Source organism: Choloepus didactylus, chromosome 21 (assembly GCF_015220235.1).
Source record: "Choloepus didactylus isolate mChoDid1 chromosome 21, mChoDid1.pri, whole genome shotgun sequence".
Lineage (NCBI taxonomy): Eukaryota > Metazoa > Chordata > Mammalia > Pilosa > Megalonychidae > Choloepus > Choloepus didactylus.
Window position 1 is genome coordinate 3,475,336 of NC_051327.1, and position 18,422 is coordinate 3,493,757.

An 18,422-nucleotide genomic window follows, 5' to 3' on the forward strand; every position below is an offset into this window, starting at 1 on the left:
CCTTGTAGTTAGGAGATCCAGGTTTAAGCCCACGGTTAATCTGAGCATGTGAATTACCTCTCAGATCCTGTTTGCTCAATATGAAGTGGTGATAATGTTTGCACTACGTTGGTGCAGGATTGTTGAGGGGATGAGATCATGGAAGTGGATGTATTTTGGACAGTATAAATTGTTGCATAGTTTGTTGTAATTATCCATGTTTTATGAACTGTAGTAACGAAAGAATCTTAATTCTGAAAAAATAAGTCCTTTTGAATTACTGGAAAGTAGATCTTTAAAATAAGCGAAGCTTTTAATAATGGGATTGTAGGTTGTTTTTTATTTTCTTCATATTCATGTTTGCTTTTTTTTCTTTCTTTCTATTTTCTAAATTTCCTACATTGGAAATATATTATCTCAATCCGGGGAAAGAGGTTTTACACAGGTAATAGGAAGCATTTCTTTACTACTGTGAAAGTTCAGTTTGATACCAAATTCAGAGGATTTGGTCTTGTAATTTTAACAAAAGTATAATTCCAACATGGCATAAAAGCCAAATTTCCATTTCATTCCTCATGCAGTTTTTTTTTTTTTTTTTTTAAACAGGATTAATCAGTTGGCAGTTATTGGATGGTTTGTGGTTTTTTTTTTTGTTGTTTGTTTTTTTGTTTTGTTTTGTTTTTTGAATTTTATTTTGAAATAAATTCAAATTTAACAGGAACAGTTGCAAAAACAATACAAACCCCGCACACGTAACTCCAGTATACCCCGGCCCCCTCCTCCGATACCCCAATCCACCAACTTTAACATCCTGTCACACCATTTTTCTTTCTTTCCCTCCCTCCCTCCCTCCCTGTCTATCACCCATCATCTATTGCTCTGTCTTCTGAACATATGAGAGCAAGCCTTGAACAAACAATATAATTCACATATACATTTCCCATCCTCACGCAGTTTTAGTTTGGGTTGTGTCTCTTTCTGCATTGCAGGTTGGGGTTCTGTAATTGCATGTAGTTGTTACTATAATCCTGCTGCTTTCTTTTCCAAAAGTTTGCCTCAGTTGTAAAGTTAGCCTATTTATAGCTTTCATGCAACACTTGAACCTTATACTCAAAGTTGATGTAATATTTGGGGCAAATTCCAAGACATATGTGAGATAAGCCAAGGCACTTATTAAACTTTGATACTCTTGCCTATATGTTAGCATTTTTGCCTACATTTTTGCCATCCCCACATTCCTCCTGTATTTTCCACTATTTTGCTTAAAAATGTCTCTCTTTGCCTTGTTTAATATTGATTCTCAGTGATTTGTTCTTTGATTGTTTAGTAAGAGTGATCAGTAGAATGCTTTTTTTTCTTAAATTTGAAATTTTAGACATAGAGAAAAGTGCAAGTAGTAGTAAACACCTATGTATCCACTAGTCACCTTTATTAGACCCAGATATTTTGTCAAACTTACTTCATTATTTTTTTAATTGTGGTAATATATATGCAACATAAAATTTTCCATTTTAACCACTTTTGAATATACGGTTCACTGGTATTGTATTACCAAAACCTTTCTATTGCCCAAAGAGAAACTCTGTACTCATTAAGTATTAACTCCTCTATTTTCTGTCTCTAGGAATGATTTGCATATTCTAGTTATTTCATATACATGAAATCATACAATATCTGTCTTTTGTATCTGCCTTATTTCACTCAACATGGTGTGTTCAAAGTTCATCCATGTTGTAGCATGTATCAGAACTTCATTCTTTTTATGGGTGAATACTGTTCCATTGTATGGATATATACCAGGTTTTATTTACCCATTCATCTGCTGATTGACCCTTGAGTTGTTTACACCTTTTGGCTACTATGAATAATGCTACTGTTGTCATTGGTGTACAAATACCTGTTAAAGTTCCTGTTTTAAGTGAGATTGTCCAGTCATATGGTAATTCTATACTTAACTTTCTGAGGAACTGACAGACTTTTTCCACAGCAGCTGCACCATGTTATATTCCTACCAACAGTGTATGAAGGTTTCTTTTTCTCCACATCCTTGACAACACATTATTTTCTGTTTTTTAATAGTTTCATTTTTTGAAAGATATTACGAATACCATTGAAGCCCTCCCCAGAGCTGGCCTCTGTCCTGAATTTGGTGTTCAGTGGTTGGCCATTCTTCTCAGACATTTGTGAGTACCAGCTACATGTGAAGGGGTGAGGCTCTATTCCCAGTAGGCTATAGACACAAGTCTAAGACTTTCCTGGTTGAATTTACCTTGCTGGCTGTATAAAGAGGGATGAAGTGTCAAATGCTTTTGTACTCAAGCTCTTTTTGGCACTTGAATTTTAGCATCTTGGCAGTCCATTCACATTCATTTGAGGCTGTGTATCAAAGATTCTGAATTGAGAAAACTAGAACATTGGAAGTATATATGTATCTTTAAATGAATGACAGAAACTAAGCTAACCTGTTTCCTTCTAGATTCAGGGAAAAAAAAAAATTGAGAAATACTGATTTGAAATTTTAGGGACCAAATCTTAAATTCTATATGGTTCCCTCGTCTTTACAGTTGTGTTTGCTTAGAGATCTAGTAACTTTTCTTTTAAGTTCCTGGCCAACTTAGTCAGACTCCTTTGTAGGTCACCGACCCATCACAAATTTTTGAGTAAATGAAGGGCTTTTCTAATTAACTTTGATTTAATGTAATAAGATTGACTCCTACCGTGTGAGAACAAGTTCTCTGTCATTCTTGAGAATGTCCTTAAAGCCAAGTTCTCTTAAGACTGAAATACCACCAGTTCTTCCTAAACGGTTTCGTTGTGTATTTATCACAGGTTTTTATATATCAAACGAGGAAGCTTTCTCTAGATTTTTAATGGCTTCTTTGTACCTATTCGCATATTGGCTTGTTTCTTTTTTGTTGGCCACAATTATAATGTGAACATTAAAAATTGAAAACAATATATATTGAAAAAGCATTGTATATTGAACAGTATATATTGAACATTATATATATGAACCCAGCAATTCCACTCTTGGTTATGTCTTGAAAGCAGGGACTCGTAACAGTTACTTGTATTCCAAGGTTCATAGCAGCATTACTCACAATAGCCAAAAGGTGAAAACAGCCTGTGCTGGTTTGAATTTATTCTCTCCCCTACAGAAGCCATTTTCTTTACTGCAGTCTTGTGGGGGCAGACTTATTAGTCTTTTGATTAGGGTGGAACCTTTTGGTTGAATGTTTCCATGGAGATGTGACCCACCCAACTGTGGGTGGCACCTTTTGATTAGATTATTTCCATGGATGTGTGACCCCACCCATCAGGGTGGGTCTTGATTAGTTCACTGGAGTACTTAAGAAAGCTCAAGAGCTGACACAGACACTGATACTTGGAGACGCTTGGAGGTGCAGATAGAAAGACATTTGGAGGTGCTAAGCTAAGAGATGAAGCTGCTCCAAAAAGCTAAGAGAGGACCCCCAGAAGCTTAGAGAGAAATGCCCTGGGAGAACAAGCAAAGATGCACAGGAGCTGACAGAGAGAAGCTAAGAGAGACAGAAGCCCAAGCAAGGAAGCACAGAGGCTGAGACACAGAAACTGAGAGTCACATTTTGGAGAAAGCCATTCTGAAATGCAACCCAGGAGCAAAGGACCAGGAGACAATGGCCATGTGTCTTTTCAGCTGACAGAGGTGTTCCGGACACCATTGGCCTTCCTTCAGTGAAGGTATCCTCTTGTTGATGCCTTAGTTTGGACACTTTTATAGCCTTAGAACTTTAAATTTGTACCCGAAGAAATCCCCTTTATAAAAGCCAATCCATTTCTGATATTTTGCATAATAGCAGCATTAGCAAACTGGAACACAGCCCAAATGTCCATCTATAGATGAATGGATAAACAAAATGTGGTATATCCATACAATGGAATAGTATTCAACCATAAAAAGGAATGAAGTTCTGATACATGCTACAACATGGATGCACCTGGAAAATATTACTCTAAGTGAAATAAACCAGACACAAAAAGATAAATATTGTATGATTCCAATTATATGCAATAGCCAGAATAAGCAAATTCATAGAGGCAGAAAGTAGATTATAGATTACCAGGGGCCAAGGGAGAGAGGGAATGAGTAGGGTGTTATTGTTTCTGTTTGGGTGATGAAAAAGTTTTAGTAAAGTTTTGGTGGTGACGGTTGCACAATATTGTACAAAGAATTAATGCCACTGAATTGTACACTTAAAAATGGTTAATGTGGTACATTTTATGTTTTATTTATTGTATCACAATAAAAATTCTAAATGTCCCTCATATACATAGGACATATTTTTAATTATTAGAAGTTGATTATTTTATCTTTGCTGTTAGGACGTAGTTATTGATATCTATAATATCTTGACCCAGTATCAATTTCTAAGAATAAACATGTTCCTATGAAAACGGAACAAACCACTGGCAGCAACTTTGGACCCATGCAGTAACTAGTAGGAATTTCAGATTACTGGGGAGTGGTATTGGAGCTATGGGAATAAATGCAGAATAATAATCTATAAATGGGGAAGGTAAGAGAGAATTAGTGGTTAATAGGGTCTTTTCCCTATTACTCTAAGTGAAATAAACCAGACTCAAAAAGAGGATAAATATTGTATGATTCCAATTACATGCAATAGCCAGAATAAGCAAATTCATAGAGTCAGAAAGTAGATTATAGATTATCTTGACCCAGTATCAATTTCTAAGAATAAACATGTTCCTATGAGAACGGAACAAACCACTGGCGGCAACTTTGGACCCGTACAGTAACTAGTAGGAATTTCAGATTACTGGCGAGCCCCAAGAGGGCTGTAAACAAAAGTCCTTTCTAAAGTCTTTCAATTAAATCTCTCTCTAGACATTTCAGAAGTCCCACTTGTGGTAAAGCACAATAAGCTGCTATGAGTAGAGGTCTAGAAACTACCATTCAGCTATTATTTTTCTGGTCCCTACTGTGTGCCAGGAATTGTGCTAAATGAGCACAATATATATATATATATATATATATATATATATATATATATATATATATATATATATATGAGCTTTGGTTTTTCAAGGAGAGTTAGGAAGCTGACAACATTAACAAGTAAATGATTTGGTTGATTATAAGTTGTGTTAAACCTCTTTAGGGGAATTGATAGGGTGCCATGGGCGGAGGAATATTTTAGATTGGGTGATGAAAAAAGACTTCTGAAGAGATTATGTGTGAACTGAGGCCTGAAGAATAATTGGAGTGCTTTTTTTGTATCATGAATCCCTTTGGCTGTTGAAGTCTTCAGTGAACCCCTTAAAATACATAAAATACATAGAATTACAAAGGGAATGAGGTATATTGAAATACCTATCAAAATATTGAAAAATAAATTTGTAATATAGGGTTTTTGGTTAACGCATTAAATACCAAGGTCTAGTGGCATACTAAAACTTTGATAATTTCAAAGTAGTGATGAGCATGAGCAATAAATCAAGATTTCCTCAGCCTCTGTAGTGTGTAACAAAAATATTTGTGATTTTTATTGGTGATCAAATCACAGATACCCCTAATACTAGTGTTTTTGCCTCCATTAATAATTGAAGTAAATGCCAAATTTCAATTGGAAGTTAATGAAAATGAAGATGTAACTTTACCCTGTCCACAGACTCTGTTTTATCCATAGGCCCTGGGTTAAGGACTCTAGGGTTAGATGGAGCCATCCCAGGAGAGGGGGCAGTAAGAGAAAGGCCCTATGTAGGGAAGACCTTTCCTTAGAGCAAAGCAGCGCCAGGATTTCCAGGTGGAGTGTGAAATAGTATCAATAGCTAACAGCTGAAGCTGGAAAAAAGCATTTAGGAGGTGACCAAGCTGAGACTTCCAGGAAGATGACAGAATAGGGAGAGGCAGTGCTAACTCCTTCACCAAAAATACATAGAAGATAGGCAGAAACTGTCCGAAACAGCAGTTCTGGAGCTCTGGAGACTAGGGGAATGCTGTGCAGCATCCGGGAAAGAGTGGGATGAAGAGACTGAGGAACTGCGGTGAGTGACTCGCTCCATCACAGAGCCTGGCACTCATCCCCCATCCTCAAGGCAAGCAGTGTTTGGCCGGTTGAGTTCCTGCCTGGTGGGCTGCTGTGGACTGGGAAGTTCAGGGAAGACACCTTCCCCAGAAACGGGGATGTGGCCAAGTTCGGAGCCAGCTGTTCTCTGGTGAATTTGGACACTGGGTCCTGCAGCCTTGGCTCTTTCCAGACAGGCAACTGCTGCACCCTTGTTTCAACCCAGATCAGAAGCAGGGTAGACAGAGGGCTAAAAGTACATGCTTTTTTAGAGCTGTGGGGAATAGTTGGCCAAAGAACACCATCTGCTGGGCAAGCTAGGAAAGTGCAGTTTTGGGAAGCTGCTTTCCTGGATGTCTCCCCAGGGCTCTCTGGAACTGGTCTGTTCCCCTAGCGTGGGTCCCTGGCCATGTTTTGACTGAGAAGTACTAGGGAACCAAATACGAAAGAAGAGCTTTAACACAATCTCGGTGAACAACAAAATCCTCAACAGGAGAGGGAAACGAATGTTCAGAATAATCTCATCAAGATAATCAGATACTCAGATACCAGCAAAAAGTTAAAAGCCATACTAAGAAACAAGAAGATACAGCCCAAAGGAATAAATTTAAAAGTTGGAAGAAATACAGAATTTGTAACAAACTAATCAAAGATGTTCAAACAAATCTAAACCAATTCACAGAGATGAAGGAAAACATGTCTTATGAAATAAAGGATTTTAAGAAGACACTGGGTGAGCATAAAGAATATGAAAACATGAAAAATAAAATAACAGTTTATGGGAGTAAAAAGCACAAAGATGAGATTAAAAATACTCTGGTGGCATACAGTAGCAGATTTGAACAGGCAGAAGAAAGGATCAGCAACCTAGAAGACAGGACATCTGAAATAGAAGACACAGGAACAGATGGAGAAACGAATTGAAAATTTGAGTGTGGTCTCAAGCATACATGTCATGGGTGTCCCAGAAGGAGAAGTGAAGGGAAAGGGGACAGAAAGAATATTCGAGGAAATAATAGCCAAATATTTCCCAACTCTAACGAAAGACATGGATATAGATACTCCAAACAGAGTAAATCCAGATCGCTCCAAGACACGTTCATCAAACTGTCAACTGCCAAAGTTAAAGAGAGAATTCTTAAAGCAGCAAGAGAAAAGCAATCCATCACATACAAGGGATGCCTAATTAGATTCAGGATCAACTTCTCTTCAGAAATCATAGGGGCGAGAAGGCAGAGGTATGATGTATTTAAGGTAATGGAAAAGAAAAACTGCCAGCCAATAATTCTTTATCCGGCAAAACTGTGCTTCAGAAATGAGGGAGGATTTATAATATTCACAGATAAACAGAAGCTGAAATAGTTCATTAACAAGAGCCCTGTCTTACAAGAAATGCTAAAGAGGATTCTTTAGGCTGAAAAAAGACAGGAGAGAGCAGCTTGAAGGAGAATGTAGAAATGATGACTCTCAGTAGTAGTAACTAAAAGGATAAAAATAGGACAAAAATAAAATGTGACATAAAATCCAAAGAATAGAATGGTTGAAGTAAGTGCTGCCTTTAAAGTAATAACATTGAATGTTAATGGATTAAACTCCCCAATCAAAAGACACAGATTGGCAGATGTATAAAAAAATATTATCTGTCTATATGCTGACTACAAGAGAGTCACCTTAGACCTAAGGATACAAATAGGTTGAAAGTGAAAGGCTGGAAAAAGATATTCCACACAAATGGTAACCCCAAAAAAGAGCTGGGGTAGCTATACTAATATAGGACAACATAGATGTTAAATGCAAAAATGTTTTAAGAGATAAAGACATATCTATTAGTAAATGGGGCACTCCACCGAGAGGAAATAATCATAAATATATATGCACCTAATCAGGGTGTCCCAAAATACTTAACGCAAACACTGACAAAACTGAAGGGAGAAATAGACATCTCCACAATAATAGTTGAAGGCTTCAATATACCAGTCTCATTAATAAATAGAACATCCAGAGAGAGAATCAATAAGGAAACAGAGAACTTGAATAAAATGATAAATAAAATAGATCTAACAGACATATATAGAAGATTGCAGCCCAAAACAGCAGGAAGAAGCAGCACTTCTTCTCAAGTGCCCTTGGATCATTCTCCAGGATGGACCACATGCTGGGGCACAAAACAGATCTCAGTAAATTTAAAACTATTGAAATTATACAAAGCACTTTCTCTGATCATTATGCAGTGAAGCTGGATATCATTAACAGGTGGAGAACAGGAAAATTCACAAAATATGGAGGTTAAACAACACAGTCTTAAACAATCGGTGGGTCAAAGAAAAAACTGCAAGAAATTAGTAAATATCTCAAGATGAATGAAAATGAAAATACAACATATCAAAACTTATGGGATGCAGTGAAGGCGTGCTGAGAGAGAAGTTTATAGCCCTAAATGCTGATGTTAAAAAGGAAGAAAGAGCTAAAATCAAAGACCTAACTGCACTTCTAGAGGAACTAGAAAAAGAACAGCAAACTAATCCCAAAGCAAGCAGAAGGAAAGAAATAACAAAGATTAGAGCAGAAATAAATGAAATTGAAAACAAAAATAGGGAGAATCAACAAAACCAAAAGTTTGTTCTTTGAGAAGATCAATAGAATTGAAAACCCTAGCTAGACCAACAAAGAAAAAGAGAAGATGCAAATAAAATCAGAAAGGAGGGGGGGGATTAATACTGACCCCTTAGAAATTTAAAAAAGATCATAAAAGGATACTATGAACATCTGTATACCAACAAATTAGACAACTCAGATGAAATGGAGAATTTCCTAGAAACGCACAAACAACCTACACTGAGAAGAAATAGAAAACCTCAACAAACCAATCACAAGTAAAGAGACTGAATTAGTCATAAAAAACCTCACAACAGAGAAAAGCCCAGGGCCAGATGGCTTCACTGGTAAATTCTACCAGTCATTCCAAGAAGAATTAATACCAATTCTGCTTCAAAAAAAGGAGGAGGAGGGGACATTACCTAACTTGTTCTATGAGGTCAACATCACCTTAATACCAAAGCCAGATAAAGATACTACAAGAAAATTTCAGACCTATTTCTCTTATGAATATAGATGAAAAAATCCTCAGCAAAATACTTGCAAATCCAATCCAGTAGCACATTAAAAGAATCATACACCATTACCAAGAGGGTTTTATTCCAGGTATGCAAGGCTGGCTCAACACAAGAAAATCAATTAACTTAGTACACCACATCAATAAATTAAAGAAGAAAAACCACATAATCATCTCGATTGATGCAGAAAAGGCATTTGACAAAATCCAATATCCTTTCTTAATACAAACACTTTGAAAGAGAGGAATAGAAGGAAACCCTCAACATGATAAAGGGCGTATATGAAAAAGCCCACAGCTAATATGGTACTCAGTGGTGAGAGACTGAAAGCTTTCCCTCTGTGATCGAGAACAAGACAAGAATTTCCACTGTCACAACTCCTATTCAACATCATGCTAGAAGTTCTAGCTAGAGCAATTAGGCAAGAAAAAAAAAGTAAGAGGCTTCCAAATTGGAAGGAAGAAGTAAAACTTTCACTGTTGCAGAAAACATGATCCTATATTTAGAAAATCCAAAAAATCTATGACAAAGGTACTAGAGCTAATAAATGAGTTCAGCAAAGCAGCAGGATGCAAGATCAATATGCAAAAATCAGTAGTGTTTCTGTGCACTAGTAATGAGCAATCTGAGGAAGAAATCAAGGGAAAAAAATCCATTTATCATAACAACTAAAAGAATCAAATATCTAGGAATAAATTTAACCAAAGATGTAAAGGACCTGTATTCAGAAAACTACAAAAAATTGCTAAAAGAAATCAAAGAAGGCCTAAATAAATGGGAGAACGTCCACGTTCATGGATTGGAAGATTAAATATTGTTGTCAACTCTACTTAAATTATTTACAAATTCAATGCAATCTCAATCAAAATTCCAACAATCTACTCTGAAGAAATGAAAAAGCCAATTATCAAATTTATTTGGAAAGTGGAAGGGGCTTTGAATAGCCAAAAACATCTTGAAAAAGAAGAACAAAGTTGGAGGACTCACACATCCTGATTTTAAAACATATTACAAAGCTACAGTGGTCAAAACAGCATGGTACTGGAATAAAGATAGACATATTGATCAATGGTGAAAATGCAGCTCACTCAATGGGAGAAAATATTTGGAAACCACATATCCAATAAGAGCTTAATATCCAGAATATATAAGGAAGTCCTACAACTCAACAACAAAGAGACAAGCAACCCAATTTAAAAATGGGCAAAAGACTTGAGTAGACATTTTTCCAAAGAGGAAATACAAATAGCTAAAAAGCACATGAAAATATGCTCATATTCACTAACTATTAGGGAAATGCAAAGCAGAACCATGAGATACCATCTCACATCTACTAGAATGACCGCTATTAAACACAACACTGCAAGTGTTGAAGAGAATACGGAGAAATAGGAACACTTATTCATTGCTGGTGGGAATATAAAATGGTACAGCTGCTGTGGAAGATAGGTTGGCAGTTCCTCAGGAAGCTAAGTACAGAACTGCTGTATGATCCAGCAGTCCACTCCTAGTATATACTCAGAAGAACTGAAAGCAGGGGTGTGAACAGACATTTGCACATTGATGTTCATAGCGGTATTATTCACAATTGCCAAAAGATGGAAGCAACCCATCAATCAATGAATGGATAAACAAATGTGATATATATATATACAATGGAATATCATTCAGCAGTAAGAAGGAATGAAGTAATGATGCATGTGACAACATGGATCAACCTTGAGGACATTATGTTGAGTGAAATAAGTCAGACACAAAAGGACAAATATTGTATGATCTCACTAATGTGAACCAATTATAATAAACAAATGCATAGAGTTAAAATCTAGAATATAGGTTAACCAGGGGATAGAATAAGGGTGGAGAATGTGAGCAGATGCTTAATTTGTGCAGAATTTTTAATTAGGTTGAATGTAAATGTTTGGAAATGTATAGAGGTGATGGTAGCACATGATGGTGAATGTAATTAACAGCACTGACTGTGTGAGTGTGGTTGAAAGAATAAGTTTAAGGTGTTGTGTATGTCAGTAGAAGGAAAGCAGGAGGATAAAACATGGGACTGTGTAACACAGTGAACCATATTGCAGACAATGATTGTGGTTAACAGTACAAATATAAGAATGCTCTTTCATGAACTAGAAATGCACATCACTATTGAAGAAGTTAATAAAGGGGTATATGGAGAAAAATGTACCTAATGCAGACTATGGTCTATAGTTAACAGTAATATTTTAATAGTCTTTCATCACCTGTAACAGATGTACAACACCAATGCTAGGGGTCAGTAATAGTGGAGGGATAAGGAGTGTGGGATTTTTCTTTTTGGAGTAATGAAAATACTGTAAAGTTGATTAAGGTGATGAATGTACAACTCTCAGATTATACTGTGAGCCATTGATTAGGTACCTTGGGTGGATTGTATGGTGTGTGAATATAATTCAGTGGCTTGAGGAGGTGGGAGAGTGAAGTGTAAATGCAGGATTTCACAGGCACCATGCTGTGCGCTCACTTCTCTTTTTATCTTATCAACATTACAAAGTGGATAATAGTAAGTCCACACACAATCCCTTGTCTTCAATTCTGAAACCAAAAAGCTCTGTAAGCTAAAATTTGTTTTATAAGTTTGCAGCAAATTGATTTAGCAGGAACTTGGCCACTGATACGAGGCTGTTTATAATCTTTAGCCATATTTTTTTTAAACTTTTTATTTTGAACTGCTCTCAAACTTATAGGGCAGTTACAAAAATAGTACAAACTCTATCCAGAAAACTCCACCGTACCCCTTTTATTCATTCTTTTGAAGCAGAAGTAATAGTGCTTGATTACAGGGTGCTGCCCAGACCTCACTGGAGGTCTTACAAAGTGTAAGGTACATCATGTTGTCTTTCTAAAATTCAAAGAATTTTCTGAAATAGTTTGACCTTAAGGGGTGCAAATGGGGAAGTTGAAATTAAGAGAGGTTAAGTGTTAGCTCAACACGTTGCTAGCGAGTGATGTAACAAGATTTGATAGAGGCCACATACCCTTTTTTCAACTCTACCACTGCCATTAAAAAAAGCCCATTGAATATCACTTAGTCCATTCTTTGAAGGGAGTCTGTTAGTCTTGCAAATAGTTGTATAGTTGTATCAAAAGCCTCAAGAAGAGTGTTTCTGTGTCATGTCCTCTAGCTACAATTTTATCATTGGTAATGCCTCAAAACTACCTTTTTTCTTTTTCCTTGTTGTGCCCAGAGGATAGAGGAGGGAATCAAGGTGGCTTAACATAAAGGCATTAAAATTGTAGTTAGTCCCCTTTATCCTTGGCCAGTTAGAAAGCAGTCATAGCAACAGGTTCCAAAATAAATAATAATCTAAATTTCTCACAAATAAGGAGGATTATGGTGATAACATTCTCACAGAATTAAAAATAACAGAGGTCGTTGAAACATACTAAGCTAAGCTTTCTCTTTATGGTTCAATCTACTTTTCTACTTTTTATCCAGAATGCCTCATTCAGAGAAAAAAAATTATTCTTTTCCAAGTGAAAACCACCTAAAATCCTCTACTTTAGGCTTTCTTGTTTCTGTTAAACATGATATTTTTGCTTAAATGTTGATGTGTTTCATGCTTTTCCTCATGTGGGATTATCATGTCTCACTTTAGATTTTCCTGTTGAGTATCGATTTTGTTCATGCTGTGTACTTCTTAAGCCTCATGATACAGATGGGTGTTGGTAAGCATTAGGGAAGTTAAGAAAATAAAGGCTGGGCTGTGCTCTTGTCCTCTTAAGTCAGGTAGTTTCATTGGGATTTAAAGTTCTTTTCATAAAACCAACCCATGGTATCTTCTGTTTAATTTGTGACCTGTTCACAATCATTCTCTTACAGTATCTGACCAAGCAGGTGGACCTTCTACGGCAGATGAATGAACAGCATGCAAAAGTTTATGAGCAATTAGATGTCACAGCAAGGGAACTGGAAGAAACAAATCAAAAGCTAGTTGCTGACAGCAAGGCCTCACAGCAAAAGATTGTAAGGTAAATTTTTCTAGACTCCATCAAGGAAGCCCTAAAGGGAGGTATTTAAGATATACTAGAATAGAACATGGCTGTAATGGATTTGGGTCAATATATGGAGTAAGGTTTAATTTAAGTCTTTATGAAGAATGGAGATTAAATAAAAGTCCTTTCCAATTAAAAAAAGCCCAGTTGAGCAGCTCACAACTAATCTCTCATCCCTGCTTATGCCCTTTATCTAATGTGACAAGCAGCCATTGGCTTCTCTTTGTTCCTCACAGTCTAACTGAAACAATTGAATGCCTGCAAACCAACATTGACCATCTCCAGAGCCAAGTGGAGGAGTTGAAGTCTTCTGGCCAAGGGAGGAGGAACCAGGGAAAATGTGACAAGCAGAAGTCAGCCCCCAGCCTCTCCTGTCTGAAAGAGCTGTATGACCTCCGCCAGTAAGAACCTGCCTTCCTGTGGCATTTACAAGCAGGGAGCGTCTCCTGTCATTGGGACACTCAGGATTCTGATGGGTTAAAAGTACCTTTTTAAGAAACCTCACTTGGCCCTTAGAAGTGATTTGAAGAAAACCATTTAACTTAAACATATAAATTACAGAGTTTTAGGTTATAAATAATTCTTTGAAAAGTCACTTTTGAAAGAGGCTTGCAAGCATTTATTTCAGTGCTTTCAATGTATTAAATCTTAATTTAAAATAAGATGAAGTGCTTTTGATAGACTACTGATTTTGAGATTGTGATTTCACATTAGAATGAAAGGAAAGTGGAAATTTCAGCAAAAAAAATCTAGGTGAACAAGTTTTTGCCTACGGAGGTGCCTTTAAGCTGTGAGATTGAGGGTTTGTTTTTGTTTTTTTTTTTAGCATGCTTTTTTTTTAAAGAATACATTTTCCACTGTGAAATTTAACATATACAGAGCAGTGATAGCTTTCAAAGTACAATTCAACAAGTAGTTAGAAAGCAAACCTCAAAGACTATTAGGTTTACAGCTCTACAACTTCAGTCATTTCCCCACTGTGACATATAAGATATATACAGAAAGGTGACAACCTTCAAAGTATGATTCAACAAGTAGCCACACAGGCAACTTCAAAGAATGTTATGGGCCACATTTCCATATTTCAGTTATTTCCCCACTGTGAAGCATAAGATATATGTTTACATAAGATATATACAGAAAGGTGATAACCTTCAAAGTATAATTTAATGAGCAGGTATAGAGCAAATTTCAAAGAATGTTATGGGTTACAGATGCTCCATTTCAGTTATCTCCTTCCGGCCATTCTAATATCCCAGCATCTAAAAAAAATAATTTATATTTATATAAAGATTCAGTATTTGTAATCCTTTGTTAAATCCTATCTTGTCTATTGCTATCCCTTCCTAATCACTTTCTTGATCTTCAGGGGTGCCTAGGCAGTGCCCACCCTAACTTGTTGATATTGAAAAGGGGTGTCGACATTATTGAGAAGGGGGCTACGTTTGTTTGTTGCTCTTAAAGAGGCTGTTGCCTCTGGGTTTTAGAACTTGGCTGGCATAGGAACACTCTGGTGGATTTAAGTTTCTGAGAAATATACTTAGTGAGTGAAACTTTTATAAAGAGTCTCAGATAGGGACCTAGGTATTTTGGGGCTACTGTTGGTTAGCGCTTGGCATACTGTGGCCATTTGGGATATCACGCAGGAGCTTGTGTAAGAGTAACCTCCAGGATAGTCTCTCAACTTTATTTGAAATTTCTTAGCTACTATAACCTTATTTTGTGATATTTCTTTTTTCCCTTTTGGTCAAGAAGGCATTTTCAGCCCCTCGATACTAGGACCAGGGAGATTGAGTCTTTACTTTAGAATTATTTATTGACCACCTGTTGTATGTCAAATGCTTCCTCAGATGTGAGGAATCCATGATGAGCTAAACAGACACAGTTCCTGCCCTCTTGCTTTTAGTGGAATGGAGAGGTAGATAAGCAAATAAGCACACAAAGAACTACAGTTAGTTACAAGCTGCTCAGGACTCTGACCAGGAGAGAGACTAGCTCATTGTTTGGTGGCTGTGTTGCTCCACAGCTGGGTATCAAAAACCTGTGGAATTTACAAATACTAAGGACTGCTGCAGGCTTAAACAGGAATTTCTAGGTGTGGGTTAAAAGCTTCCCAGGTGATTCTGATGTGTATTCTTGGTTAAAAATCACAATATGGCTGCATATTGTGAATCAGCTGTAGAGCTTTAAAAAACCCCATTGCTCAGGCCACAGACCAACTAGGTCAGAATCTGGGAGAGGGACCCAGGCCTCAGTAATTTTTAAGACCACCCACGTGATTCTAATATGCAGCCAATGATGAGAACCACTAGACTGTTCTGATACCCTTGTAGGTAGTTGTCATACGGTTTGGTCTTTGGGAATGGTTGTTCTGTAGAACTTTTAATGTTTTAAAAAAAAAAAGCCACAAAAATTATGTTTTCTTTTATGCATGTGTTTATTTACTGGTCTCATAAAATTTCATTTTAGCCACTGCCCCAGTGTGGAACAGGCTAAAAATTAGTTATTATCACAGCTCCTCTGAAATATTTGAAAAGAATCACCAGTCTTCCCCTTTTCATTCTCAGTTGACCTGTGTAATATATTCTTTCAACATTTTCCCCTAGACACTTTGTGTATGATCATGTGTTTGCCGAGAAGATCACTTCCTTGCAAAGTCAGCAAAGCCCTGATGAAGAAGAAAATGAGCACTTGAAAAAAACAGTGACAATGTTGCAGGCCCAGCTGAGCCTGGAGCGGCAGAAGCGGGTGACTATGGAGGAGGAATATGGGCTTGTGCTAAAAGAGAACAGTGAACTGGAACAGCAGCTGGGAGCCACAGATGCCTACCGGGCACGGGCACTGGAACTAGAGGCTGAAGTGGCAGAGATGCGGCAGATGTTGCAGGCAGAGCAGTCTTTTGTGAATGGGGTTGAGAAGCTGGTGCCAGACTCTCTGTTTGTCCCTTTCAAAGAGCCTAGCCAGAGCCTGCTGGAGGAGATGTTCCTGACTTTGCCATACACACACAGAAAGCCTCTCAAGCGTAGCAGCAGTGAGACGGTCCTAAGCAGCTTGGCAGAGGGTGACATTGTGAAGGGCCACGAGGAGACCTGCATCAGGAGAGCCCGGACTGTGAAGCAGAGAGGCATCTCCCTTCTGCACGAAGTGGACACTCAGTACAGCGCCTTGAAGGTGAAGTATGATGAGCTGCTCAAGAAGCGCCAGCAGGAACAGGACTCCCTGTCACACAAGGCGGTGCAGACCCCCAGGGCTCCGGCCAGGGACCTGCCTGGGGTGAACGCCCAGCCTGAGCCCTGCGCCAACAGCTGGGAACCAGCTTCCATTACCCCAGAGCCCATTGGTTCCCCCACCCCTACCCCGCTTCCCGAATACAAAGCGCTTTTTAAAGAAATCTTCAGTTGCATCAAGAAAACTAAGCAGGAAATAGATGAACAGAGAACAAAATACCGATCTCTCTCCTCCCATTCTTAACTGAACCTCCAGCTATACTACTAATTTCCCTATTTCCTGTCACTTCTCCCATTGAGACAAGTGTTTGTAGAGTCCAAAGCCTGATGTCGCTCATGCTGTTTGCCTCATTGCTTTGCTTATTTATTTAGCATATGCATACAGCGAGGAAAGGAGGTGGCTACTGGTGCCAGTTCTACAATCCAGGTCCTTTCGAGCTCTCCAGGAAGTCCCGTGACAAACTGGCCTCTCGCTGGTGCACTAAGTAGACTGCATTTTCTAGAAAAGCCCCTAAACCTATATTTCCGGAGAAGCAGGCTGGAGTAACTATAACATGGGTGAAAAAGGCAGAGTTGAGATGACGCTAAGGCCACTCTACTGCTTCCTTGCTTGACTGTCAAAAGTATGTACAAACCAGAGGGCTGCCAAACTCGCACAAGCACTGTTGGATACTGTGAATTCATTAAGGAGAAAGCGGGGGTCTAATCCAAAGTAAATGGCATTAACAAATACTCAAAGCCTTTGGGTCTGGTTTAACTGCTACCAGTTGAACTGTGACTGGCTGGTAGTCCGTTTTATCTCTAAATTCAACTGAATACCAAAATGAAAGGGTAGTTTGGTTTAATCAAAGTTAGCTTGTTAGCATACGCCCTAGGAGGGTGTCCACCCCCACATTCAAATGATTTTATTACTCAGAGCTAGAGCACTTAGAATAGGTGAATACGTAAATTTTTAATGCGTTTCTGAAATTCAAATTAAAGGGGAAAGATCAAACCACTGGCCTTTTTCTTTTTTACTGTGTTGTCATGAGCTGCTGAGCTGCTCTTGCTCAGTTCTTGTCATTCCTGTAAATGTTTCAACATCCTGCAGAAATTCCTATTTGCTACTTTATTAAACAGGATTGTATATTCTGACTGTGGAAATAATACCCATCCTCTCACTTTGCATACTTTTAATTTAAAACTAAGAGAACTGAGGTTCTGATTATTGTGTATATTTTTCTAAAATCCAAATAAAGCTACTTATGAAACAAAAAAATGGATCTACTGCTTGTTATTTTAAGCAACAAACTTACTTTTTCTTCCAATAAATATCTTGAGGAGGATTTGATGGTGATTTTTATTTTTAAAAAAGTTTTGGAATGGGTAATGTAATACCACAAACTCTGCTCACATTCACAGACATATATGTTAATTATAATTAATCATTAAACCATCTACAAACACTTTTGCTAAGTTCATTAAAATTACTGTGATTAAAAATTTTCAAATTTATATACGCTATAATTTTCACTTTCAGAAATGTTGCTTCTCGAAAAACATTTCATCAGTCATTGGAGAGAAACTTTTGAGTATTCAAATAGTAGAATGAGCATTTTCTTTTGGGTTATTTAAGTTTTTTAAAAAAAAAATAGCAAAACTTTTTTTTTTTTCAGTTTGTAATGTAAGTCTCTGTGTTCCCCGACTTCCCATCCTATCTCTTCCCCAAATCAGCCAGTTACCAGTTTCTTGTATATTCCAAAACATTGTGTGCATATATTAGGACACAAGTATGCAAATATCACCCCATATTTTTATACAAACAAGAGTATACTATAAATAATGTCAACCAAGAAATAACAAACTAAGCTGCAGGGCAACAAAGTCATTTATTTGGGGTCTGTGCTGGTTTGAAGCTGTTAATGGACCCCAGAAGAGCCATGATCTTTTAATCCAATCTTGTTAGGTGGGACCTTTTGATTGACTATTTCCATGGAGGTGTGACCCTGCCCATTCAG

General features: G+C 37.5%; 1 protein-coding gene across 1 annotated transcript in view; it reads left to right on the forward strand.

The window, feature by feature from the left end:
• The window catches only part of CDR2 (cerebellar degeneration related protein 2), a 30,645-nt gene extending 12,968 nt beyond the window's left edge, over nt 1-17,677 (forward strand). The window contains exons 3-5 of the mRNA XM_037815324.1: nt 13,026-13,174; nt 13,435-13,599; nt 15,805-17,677. Coding sequence (XP_037671252.1) covers nt 13,026-13,174; nt 13,435-13,599; nt 15,805-16,669 — 1,179 coding nt within the window. The 3' untranslated portion in view covers nt 16,670-17,677. The remainder of the gene's footprint in view (nt 1-13,025; nt 13,175-13,434; nt 13,600-15,804) is intronic.
• Nucleotides 17,678-18,422: the final 745 nt, after the last annotated feature.